Below are 12,319 nucleotides of genomic sequence, written 5' to 3'. Positions count from 1 at the left end.
GACCCCGGGCTGGACTCCGCTTCATCCACAGTGAAAGCCAATCCGGCGATCCACAGCGCGAAGTTGATGTATTTCCTCAGCGACCAGCACGGATCAGCTCCAGGCATGACGTAGCGGATATCGTCCTCTTTTGGAAGACCAAACAAAGTAGTTTAGCTTTCACAATGAAACAAACAGTGCCTTCACGACATGGCGGCGCGGCAACAATAATATTACAGCGAGAATAAAAGTTACACCTTTAGACTTTAGTCTTTGCAACTTTACAGATCTTCTTTATGCACCAAGAGCTTGTAACACTCCAAAGAGAAAGGAAAAATTGAAATCGCATCATATGACCCCTTTAAAAACATTGGGTCCCGTGTAGGGGTGTGCCATATACCATCCACGATAATACCGGTATCAATTTTTACATGATAAAAAAAAGTGTCACATCGCGATATCAATGATATAGCGACACGATGGCGGATATACGTTCCCTAGCGCGCACAACAACACCACCACAAGCCCAATAGATGTGTTCGACTTGAAGCAGTGCTGCGCAGACTGATCGGTGTATGACATCAAAGTATCAAGAGAGCGGTTCTAGAGCATATTCGAGCGCACACTCTTACCTTCAAAAATAGACGAGGTGCATATCTTTAGCGAAGCGGCACGGAGAGCCACTTCTGGGACCCTTCTGAAACGTGCCGCGGCTCCGCTAATGTAAACACAAGCATTGACTAGAGTTGCCGCATCGGAGCCGTAACGCGCCGCAGACGGGTGCAGTGTAAATAAAGGGTAAGTCACTCTCGCGGTATTTTGACGTCATACACCGATCGATCTGCTTCAAGTCAAGCACACAGCTGCTGCTGCCACCTTATGACAATTCACACTTAAAATTAGGTAGTCTGTCATCGATGACAGTAGCTCTTTGATGGAAAACTGCTGGGAAACAGCCTTTCTCACATGCACATTCACACTCTGCTGTAACACACAGACAGTTATGACGTTTATAAGTTGTGTATGCTCAAAATATTTGAAACATCATGCTTACTCACAGGCTGAACCAAGAGTCAAGCTGTTCACCTAACTGCCCTTGAGCAAAGCACTGTACATGTACACTTGGTTTACTGTAAATTATATTCTTGAAATATCGTGATATAATTTTGAGGCTATATTGCCCACCCCTAGTCCCATGACTGACTAATATGGACCGCTGTATTGTTAAAATATTCTCTTTGTGTTTCTTACTTTTCCTTATAGGATAACTCATTCGTTTTCTCGTGTGTCAAGTAAAACTTTGAATCATAGCTGTCTTTGAATCATAGCTCTGTCTTGATTTCAGACTAGTTGTTACTGCTGACTATTATAAATGATCTCATTCCTGTTAGCAGGGTGACTGTGATCTGAAGGCTGGAATGGCCTCAGTGTTGTGTGCGGTTTCATCATGCGTCTGGAATGCTTTTGCATGGGCTTCAATGAGGAGGAGACTTACAAATCTATCTCTAATGTAAACAAATCACTGCTCAAAAAGCAGGTCATTTTTAAATGGGTTAAATGAGAAAAGTGGGAGAAAGAAGAGAATTTGCCAGCTAGCAAAACTCATAATAGGCCTTTTCTGTTTGGGCTCGGATTGACGGATGCCAAGTATTTCTGGTCAGGGTGCGTTGCCAGTTGTGGGCTCAAGCACAAGCAGCAGGTTGTCAAAACCTCTGAAAAACAGGCAGGGAGAAATCACATCCTCACAGCTGAAGGGCTTCTTTGAGAATGTGTTTGTGAATCCATCCATGGTAATAAACTCTTTTCTTTGGCTGGATTAAAGTTACTCACTGTTCGGTCCAGTTGAGTTTCTACCCTATTTTCCCCCTTTTTTTCTTCATCTTGGAGTTACATTTCTATGTCTAAAGCTGCTGTAATGGTTCTGCTGCCACTTTTTAGCACGTCACATTCTTAGGTGAGAAACTTTCACAGAGAGAGTTTATTTTTTATTTTTTAAATCCGTTCTGTTCAGTTAGCCGTGGTGATATGACTCCTTGAGTCCTAAGGGAGGGGTGGCTCTTTTACAAAGTACTGCTGGGAAACAGCCTTTCTCACATGCACATTCACACTCTGCTGTAACACACAGACAGTTATGACGTTTATAAGTTTTGTATGCTCAAAATATTTGAAACATCATGCTTACTCACAGGCTGAACCAAGAGTCCAGCTGTTCACCTAACTGCCCTTGAGCAAAGCACTGTACATGTACACTTGGTTTACTGTAAATTTAGACATTAAATATTACATCATTCCCATACCCTGTCAGCTTTGCTGATTACCATATGGTCAGTTGCTATCTTGTATGCAGTACAATGCCTTATAAAGAAATACAAATATTATTATTATATAATTTTTCATTATTTTAGAGTGTTATGGTATTAATTTGCATTATTTTATGCTAGAATGACCAAGACCTAATCCAAGTAGGCATGAAATCCTCTAATTGCCTGTCTACATGTTCTGAACTCTGATTGTTGAATGGTTTAGTCTACTTGAGGAGGTGTGGCTTCCCCAGCCGAGAAATTACCCAAGAATTTGGTTAGTTAAACCCTGGGACCATTGATTCACAGCTCAGTAAACATAACTGCTAATCTGTCTTTTGTGGTTCACATTAAGTGAAACCTCGGCGTGACCTCATACTTTCTCCATTCAGCCAGAATGAAAGGAAGAGCCAGAGAGTTGTTGGTTAAATAATTTTCCATTCAAAAGTTTATTTCTCTTGCATAACCCTTGTTGATTGGCAGTTATTTTTATATTTAATTTATATGAGTAAGTTAGAGTGGGCAAACTGTGTGTGTAATATTAGGTGAGAAACTTTCACAGAGAGAGTTTATTTTTTATTTTTTAAATCCGTTCTGTTCAGTTAGCCGTGGTGATATGACTCCTTGAGTCCTAAGGGAGGGGTGGCTCTTTTACAAAGTACTGCTGGGAAACAGCCTTTCTCACATGCACATTCACACTCTGCTGTAACACACAGACAGTTATGACGTTTATAAGTTTTGTATGCTCAAAATATTTGAAACATCATGCTTACTCACAGGCTGAACCAAGAGTCCAGCTGTTCACCTAACTGCCCTTGAGCAAAGCACTGTACATGTACACTTGGTTTACTGTAAATGTAGACATTAAATATTACATCATTCCCATACCCTGTCAGCTTTGCTGATTACCATATGGTCAGTTGCTATCTTGTATGCAGTACAATGCCTTATAAAGAAATACAAATATTATTATTATATACTTTTTCATTATTTTTGAGTGTTATGGTATTAATTTGCATTATTTTATGCTAGAATGACCAAGACCTAATCCAATTAGGCATGAAATCCTCTAATTGCCTGTCTACATGTTCTGAACTCTGATTGTTGAATGGTTTAGTCTACTTGAGGAGGTGTGGCTTCCCCAGCCGAGAAATTACCCAAGAATTTGGTTAGTCAAACCCTGGGACCATTGATTCACAGCTCAGTAAACACAACTGCTAATCTGTCTTTTGTGGTTCACATTAAGTGAAACCTCGGCGTGACCTCATACTTTCTCCATTCAGCCAGAATGAAAGGAAGAGCCAGAGGGTTGTTGGTTAAATAATTTTCCATTCAAAAGTTTATTTCTCTTCCATAACCCTTGTTGATTGGCAGTTATTTTTATATTTAATTTATATGAGTAAGTTAGAGTGGGCAAACTGTGTGTGTAATATATTTCTAAGGAGTGAGGATGAAAGCAATTTGGTATTGAGTGCTCCTATAAAACATCAGGCCTGTAAAGAAAGGGATCTAGGGTATTTAATTGTTTACAAGTTTAAAATTATGTGTGGGGGTTTGATTTATGATTTCTGTGGAATTATATTTGCTAATGTAATGACTAGTGAATGGATATTTATGGTTTATGTATTTCCAGTAAATTCTCAGATTAAAATGTGTGTGGTTGCATATTTGATAGTCCTTCCGGGTTTATACATTTTTTCAGGGTGAAACATCAGAGAATAAAAGTAAAAAGGGGCAAACAATAAAAAGTTTTACCCCAAACTTTTCTTGTAAGATTTATGGGAGGGAGCTCAAAGCGAGAGCCTGCATTAGATCGAGGTAGGAGGTGTTAAACGGAGATTGACACAAATGATGTGTTGTCTAAGGGCATGGGATCTTGGCTATGGGGAAGGGGCTGGCAGTCTTATGTCACTTCTGATAACAGACAGGCCCAGACACTTGCAGGTGTTACAGAAAAAGACAGCGCATGCACTCCACTGTTAAAGAACGCAGACTGAGCGAAGACAGTACACCGACACAAAGCAGATGAAGCACAATGAAGGTATGATCCACAGAGAGCAATCTGCATCCACTCAGCACACAGGAGTATCCCAGAAAGAGTGTTTCTGGACCACTGTCAGGGCACTGAGGATTACCTTTTGGGATGTCCATTGTGGACTTTTGGAGTGAAATCGCGAGGCATTATGGTGGTTTTCTGATGTGCACTGGGCATTGGTGTGTTTCAGGTGGCAGGAGACTATAAATACCACCCCGAGTGCTTCGTGTGTTTAAGCTGCAAGGTGGTGATTGAAGATCAGGATACCTATGCCTTAGTGGAACGAACCAAACTCTACTGGTGAGCACACATTTCACTTCCAAACTGTACATGTATTTATTGTAGACCGTACTGGTGCGGAAACTTTACACGCATTAGCTCCAAACTGTAGTGATGATTCCTCTGTTGACTTTACATATCTTAGCTAGGGTGACTAGCTGTCCCAGTTTTATGACAATTCATTAAAAATGTAAATATGTCCCAGTTTCAGTTTGACTTTTTATTTTAATTAACTATCTTCAGTATCCTTGTAGCTATAATCTCTTGTATCATTTGTGTTGTTCAATAGGATGCCACTGCCGAATTGCAAAGCTGTTTGATTACCATATGGTCAGTTGCTATCTTGTATGCAGTACAATGCCTTATAAAGAAATACAAATATTATTATTATATACTTTTTCATTATTTTTGAGTGTTATGGTATTAATTTGCATTATTTTATGCTAGAATGACCAAGACCTAATCCAATTAGGCATGAAATCCTCTAATTGCCTGTCTACATGTTCTGAACTCTGATTGTTGAATGGTTTAGTCTACTTGAGGAGGTGTGGCTTCCCCAGCCGAGAAATTACCCAAGAATTTGGTTAGTCAAACCCTGGGACCATTGATTCACAGCTCAGTAAACACAACTGCTAATCTGTCTTTTGTGGTTCACATTAAGTGAAACCTCGGCGTGACCTCATACTTTCTCCATTCAGCCAGAATGAAAGGAAGAGCCAGAGGGTTGTTGGTTAAATAATTTTCCATTCAAAAGTTTATTTCTCTTCCATAACCCTTGTTGATTGGCAGTTATTTTTATATTTAATTTATATGAGTAAGTTAGAGTGGGCAAACTGTGTGTGTAATGTATTTCTAAGGAGTGAGGATGAAAGCAATTTGGTATTGAGTGCTCCTATAAAACATCAGGCCTGTAAAGAAAGGGATCTAGGGTATTTAATTGTTTACAAGTTTAAAATTATGTGTGGGGGTTTGATTTATGATTTCTGTGGAATTATATTTGCTAATGTAATGACTAGTGAATGGATATTTATGGTTTATGTATTTCCAGTAAATTCTCAGATTAAAATGTGTGTGGTTGCATATTTGATAGTCCTTCCGGGTTTATACATTTTTTCAGGGTGAAACATCAGAGAATAAAAGTAAAAAGGGGCAAACAATAAAAAGTTTTACCCCAAACTTTTCTTGTAAGATTTATGGGAGGGAGCTCAAAGCGAGAGCCTGCATTAGATCGAGGTAGGAGGTGTTAAACGGAGATTGACACAAATGATGTGTTGTCTAAGGGCATGGGATCTTGGCTATGGGGAAGGGGCTGGCAGTCTTATGTCACTTCTGATAACAGACAGGCCCAGACACTTGCAGGTGTTACAGAAAAAGACAGCGCATGCACTCCACTGTTAAAGAACGCAGACTGAGCGAAGACAGTACACCGACACAAAGCAGATGAAGCACAATGAAGGTATGATCCACAGAGAGCAATCTGCATCCACTCAGCACACAGGAGTATCCCAGAAAGAGTGTTTCTGGACCACTGTCAGGGCACTGAGGATTACCTTTTGGGATGTCCATTGTGGACTTTTGGAGTGAAATCGCGAGGCATTATGGTGGTTTTCTGATGTGCACTGGGCATTGGTGTGTTTCAGGTGGCAGGAGACTATAAATACCACCCCGAGTGCTTCGTGTGTTTAAGCTGCAAGGTGGTGATTGAAGATCAGGATACCTATGCCTTAGTGGAACGAACCAAACTCTACTGGTGAGCACACATTTCACTTCCAAACTGTACATGTATTTATTGTAGACCGTACTGGTGCGGAAACTTTACACGCATTAGCTCCAAACTGTAGTGATGATTCCTCTGTTGACTTTACATATCTTAGCTAGGGTGACTAGCTGTCCCAGTTTTATGACAATTCATTAAAAATGTAAATATGTCCCAGTTTCAGTTTGACTTTTTATTTTAATTAACTATCTTCAGTATCCTTGTAGCTATAATCTCTTGTATCATTTGTGTTGTTCAATAGGATGCCACTGCCGAATTGCAAAGCTGTTTTTGAAAGCTTAACTGAACAAAATCTAATAGTTTCACACATTTGTTCTTTTGCAAGTAAATGCAAATATTATGCACATCTGGCTTTTTTTAATTCACTTAATTCATTCTTTAATAAATTAACTAACTTATTTTAAAGTACCAATTTACGAAAAAAACTGTTATAGATGTACACACATTTGTTCTATTCATGTTTCATGAATAAGGCCCATTAGTTACAAATTTTACTGAGGAAACACTTGCATTGCAAGTCTTGAGTAGCCTTTAAATGTTGGTAACTTAAGTTGTATTACATTGAGTACATGTAAGCAGCTATATTTAATACAATATCATAATCTCCTAATTCTTTATATTAAAAAAGGTTTCTTCTCAACTTTCTTTTATATGATTCAATTTGCTATCTTGTCTGTTGTTTATCTTCATTTGTTGTTTTCAGTAAAGCACAGGCAGGTTGACACCGATCCAAGGGTTTCATAACATGTCTAGAGGACTTGCTCTTGTCAGGTCTTGTCCTGAAAGTTCAGGTCCTAAAGTTTTCAAACTCAAGTGAGGCTTTTCAACTTCTCTCTCTCACGCAGTGGTAAATGCTACAAGCAGGTGGTCCTGACGCCGGTGTTGGAGAAGCGTGGTTTGGCCGACTCTCCTACGGACCTGCTCCCTCACACAGTGACTCTGGTGTCCATGCCCGCTGCAACCAATGGTAAAAGAGGTTTCTCTGTCAGCGTGATTAGAGACTGCACAAGTGCCACGGCCAGTGTCCAAGTTAAAGAGTAAGTAGAGATGTGGAATTAACATGTAATACATTTGATGCATCCCCCCAATTATTTTGCTTGAGATCTTCATTTGAGTCCTGGTTAAGCAAGCAGAAACATTTGGAATAATAGAGACTTGCTTAAGTAATTTTTCACCTCGAAGATTCACCACAATGCCACCACACCCAATGCCAGAGACACATGGAATGTTTTGCATAACTGTGGTGATATGACTGCTTATGTTGGACTGAGGGCACAAACTGCCACTTTCTTTTTGTGTTGTTTGGATGTGGTGTCATAACAGAAAGCTATGAGATTTCTCTTATCATTCTTAACCTCTCTTTTCATGATGGAAATCTCCCAAAATCTTATCCTTACAGGGTCAGAGGCATGCATATTAGTCCAGAGGTTCGGAACGCCATCCATGTTGGGGACCGAATCCTGGAGATCAATGGACTCCCGGTGTCAGCTCTGATGGAGGAGGAGGTACTTTCCATTTTTTTCCACTACCATGCTTGCTATTAGCTTTGAGGTGAGGTGAAATCGTGCCAACGTTAACTTGTTGAAGCAGTACAGAGGAACGGCATGGTAAGCATTTGGAACACAAACTCATACTATAGCTTGTGCCACCACATACAATGACACTCCTTTCATACCATGGTAATTACTTTAACCTGGTCATGCATTGAATTTACACTACTCCCTAGAAACAGGCTGTTTGTTATATGGCTTTGATGTGTTTTTTTAATCATAATCCATTTGGAGCTTGGAGCTTCATTCTAAATTGGCATGCATCTGTTTTGTCAAAGCACTGGATATGTTTGTTGATGTTGCAGAAGCAGTATTTAGTTTTCTTAAGAAATAAAATGTAAGTAGTCATGCATGAGTTTAACTTTGTAATGCATACCTATGTTGGGAGGTCTGTGTATGTAGACTCTTGTACTAAAGTGACTTGTCAACTCCTATGTAAATGCTTTGCATTCTTATCGTGCATTTGTAAATGTAATTTCATTTTCCCACCATTTCTTCTTAATGTCTGAATTCCACTGCTTCCCTTCTGTTGTCATTGTGTTGTGCCCTAATTTAATCACGTACAAGGAGGTTTTTGGACTGACTTTGTTTGGCAGCCATCTGCCCGACGTAATGAGCAGCCTGAAGTTCTGTAATCCTAAAAATGGAAAATTCCTGGAAAAGTCCTGAAATGAACATAATCACAATTACAATTACAGAAAGCAGTCTTCATTGCTGCACGTCCAGATTTATCGACCTGAAAATATTGAATATCCAGCGTATTCCACTGTTCCTGTGTATTACATAATCTTAAATTCAGTGTTGATTTTGAGGGCTTATCTTTTGCACCTTTAGAAAGACCTTTTGTGTGGCACCAGCTTTGACTGGGAGGAAAATCAATGTTATCTACGTGAACAGCACTAATGCACAATACTAACCTTTTATGACTTAATGCTGTCCTCTAGCTTTTAATTGTTCTTGTGACCCTGATCAAAGCAACCAGAGTGTATATGACCTTCTGAATTTGGATTGGTCGTTCCAGGTGGAGGACCTGATCCATCGGACCAGTCAGACACTGCAGCTGTTGATGGAATATGATCCAGTCAGACAGCGTCTGGACCGACTCCGCCTGGGCTCTTCCCGCAGTCAGCTGGGTGTCCCCGCGGCCTCCCGCATGCGTATGTCCTCCTCAGCGGATGCTGAGATCGAACGAAGTGACTCAGTTGACAATGGGACGTTAAAAAGGAGGTCCCTCAGGTAACGTATGTCATCTAATTGGAGCATTTACATTTTTGATTCCAAGTGGATGTGGACATAGAAAGATGGTGCAAAATAAATACATTACACACTTGTTTATCCTTTTCCAATTGCTATTTGAGTTTGTACAGAATTAATACTTTTGTCTTGTGTGGTGTAGACGTAGCAACAGTATCTGCAAGTCTCCAGTTTCTTCATCTCCAAAGGACCCTCCGATTCTAACTCGAGATATCGGGCGCTCTGAATCCCTCCGTTCTCCTTCCAGCCGCTCTCACCGTATTTTCCGACCCTGTGACCTCATCCATGGAGAAATCCTCGGAAAAGGCTTCTTTGGACAAGCCATCAAGGTGTGCATATGTTTAACAACCTTTCCTCATTTTGTGTGTATTGCAGTGTCTAGAAGAGCTGTTTCACTGCATTGAAGCTTAGTTCATAGTTGGAAGACAGGTCTGTATTTCCTTTGGTAATGAAATCGTAAGGAATTCTGATTCCACAGTTATGAATTGTGGTTCCTTAATGATTCTATTACCGAGCAACTTGGCTAAAGCATTTTTCTTTACTTGGAATAAGTTCAGTAGTGTCATAGTAGTTCCATTCAGTAGTTCCATTCCCAGTTGGCAGAACAATGCGGATGAAGTTTAGTAAAACTATTTGGTTTCGATATTTTTGAAGAACTGGAAATAATTTAAGTTCCAACCCTAATACTGTGTGATTTTTATTTTTATTTTTTTGTAGGTGACCCATAAAGCCACAGGTGAGGTGATGGTCATGAAGGAGCTGATCCGCTGTGATGAAGAGACACAGAAAACGTTCCTAAAAGAGGTATGAAGATCCCTTTCTTTCCCCACAAGTACCTCTCATTCGTCCATCTGATTACCACGTAATTTTTTTTCCTTCGTCTCCATATCCACTTTTATTCCTTCCATCCCTTTGTTGTCTGCTCAGGGTCAGTATCAGGGCTTGATTTAAACTGCAGATAAAACAGATCCATGTGGCGCCGGGATACAGTGTTGCTGTCGCATTTGTGATTTTCTTCAGAGGAAAAGAGTCTTAGATTTATCCAGACTGTATTTAGTATGACTCATTTGAAGAATCTTAGCAATTAGTATTTTTCCCTCACTCTCTCACTCTCTCTCTTTTCCAGGTAAAAGTGATGAGAAGTCTTGATCACCCACACGTTTTGAAGTTCATTGGGGTTTTGTACAAGGACAAGCGGCTTAATCTGATAACAGAGTTCATTGAGGGAGGCACTCTAAAGGATTTTATCCGAGACACGGTGCGTCCTGATTTTCAAATCTCTTTTTCCCTTTCCTCTTGCTTCTAGGAAGGGCTGTATATCATCTGTTAGTGTTTTAGTCTTTGTCTCCGTTCACCTGAGATGAACTTTGTAAGGAGGACAGAGAATAGGGACTGGAAAATATAAACAGTCGATGAAATGAGAGGAAGAAAATGCAGTTGTGTGGTTGCAGTGGATGAGAGATAAAGGAGGTATGAAGTGTTTCCAGGTGTGGGATTCTAGTGAGAATTTTTTCCAGATCACCCACTGGGTTTGCTTCAAACCAAACATAAGGATAACAAATGATATACCTCTCTTGTTCAGTCTGTCATTGTGTCTCTCTAATGCGCTATAATGTTTTCTATAAAAGTGTGTCTGTGTGTGTGTAATTTGTCTAATAAGGGGCTGCCGTTATGTAACGATTTCCTCTCTAATTCACGGACAGCATAGCGTGCTGTCACACTGGGCTGTATTATAGTGTGGTTATAAACTAGGCCAGCAATTCATCTCTCTCTCTGTCCCTACAGGACTCATTCCCATGGGAACAGAGAGTTAGCTTTGCAAAAAGCATCGCATCTGGAATGGTGAGTGGGCTTCTGGGTCTGCACACTTAATAGATTTGCAAAACAACATAAGCTATTGTTGTACAACATTTGAGGCACTTTTGGATCAGAATTGACCGTTATAAATTTGATTTGATTGAGAGTATCTTGAGTTTTTCTTTTTTATGCTGGTACTCGTCACTCTCTCTTAGGAACAAGAATCATTTGCAGACCTTAGTTAGGACTTGCTAAAAAATTATAGGTGTGCCTCTGCGGAGTCTAGCAGAATTCTACGAGCAACAAATGCTAAGAAAAACTCGTAGCATTACGGGAGATGACTCTCACCCCTTGAAGTTTTACTTTGAAGTATTGCCCTCTGGAAGAAGATTCAGAAGCATTAAATGTTCATCTAATAGATATAAATTAACTTTAATATAGTTGTTCCAGAGGCTATACGTTTTTAGTAAGGTTTTTTTGTTTATGTACGAAATGTATTATGAAGCATGTTGGGCTGTGTTTTTACTTATTTATCTTTTTGTATAGTCTATGTGAAATCTTATGTTTGAATTAAAGGGATAGTTCACCCAAAAATGAAAATTTGATGTTTATCTGCTTACCCCCAGGGCATCCAAGATGTAGGTGACTTTGTTTCTTCAGTAGAACACAAATTATGATTTTTAAGTCCAACCGTTGCAGTCTATCAGTCGTATAATGCATGGCAATGGTAACAAAATCTATGAGAGTAAAAAAAACATGCACAGACAAATCCAAATTAAACCCTGCGGCTCGTGATGACACATTGATGTCCTAAGACACGAAACGATGGGTTTGTGCCAGAAACCGAACAGTATTTATATAATCTTTACCTCTAATACACCACTATGTCCAACTGTCTTTGAGCGCGCGCACGGCATCCGGTGCGTGAGGTGTGTACGCGCTCTGGCGTAGTGTACGTTAATGGGTGTGTTGATATCCAGCCCAAGAGCAATCAACCATAACTTCAGGCGAGCAGGCTCAGAAGTTGGGAATACGTGGAAAGTCACCACTCCCGAATGAGTTCACGCGAGAGAATGTAATCTTTTAGTTTTAAGTCGGTTTGAACAATCCGGATAAGTGCAAGTAAGTACCATTTTGATTAGCCGTTATACCTACAATGTTTTACAATGTATTACGTTACCTACAACTGTGTAAACAATGAGTGACATACGCACGAGAGATCACTTTCGGCGCTTACGTAAACTACGCCAGAGCGCGTACACACCTCACGCACCGGATGCCGTGCGCGCCCTCAAAGACGTTGGACATAGTGATGGATCAGAGGTAAAAAATGATATAAATACTGTTC

The 12,319-nt window shown here is 40.0% G+C and overlaps 1 protein-coding gene across 1 annotated transcript in view; it reads left to right on the top strand.

The window, feature by feature from the left end:
* Window positions 1-5,814: 5,814 nt before the first annotated feature.
* The window catches only part of limk2 (LIM domain kinase 2), a 20,507-nt gene continuing 14,002 nt past the window's right edge, over window positions 5,815-12,319 (top strand). Inside the window, exons 1-9 of the mRNA XM_016288272.1 lie at window positions 5,815-6,049; window positions 6,234-6,343; window positions 7,216-7,407; window positions 7,770-7,875; window positions 8,942-9,156; window positions 9,317-9,503; window positions 9,892-9,978; window positions 10,301-10,432; window positions 10,960-11,016. Of these exons, the coding sequence (XP_016143758.1) occupies window positions 6,044-6,049; window positions 6,234-6,343; window positions 7,216-7,407; window positions 7,770-7,875; window positions 8,942-9,156; window positions 9,317-9,503; window positions 9,892-9,978; window positions 10,301-10,432; window positions 10,960-11,016 (1,092 nt within the window). The 5' untranslated portion in view covers window positions 5,815-6,043. The remainder of the gene's footprint in view (window positions 6,050-6,233; window positions 6,344-7,215; window positions 7,408-7,769; window positions 7,876-8,941; window positions 9,157-9,316; window positions 9,504-9,891; window positions 9,979-10,300; window positions 10,433-10,959; window positions 11,017-12,319) is intronic.

Source organism: Sinocyclocheilus grahami, unplaced genomic scaffold, assembly GCF_001515645.1.
Source record: "Sinocyclocheilus grahami isolate Dianchi unplaced genomic scaffold, SAMN03320097.WGS_v1.1 scaffold230.1, whole genome shotgun sequence".
Lineage (NCBI taxonomy): Eukaryota > Metazoa > Chordata > Actinopteri > Cypriniformes > Cyprinidae > Sinocyclocheilus > Sinocyclocheilus grahami.
This window is presented reverse-complemented; position numbering and strand designations above follow the sequence as displayed.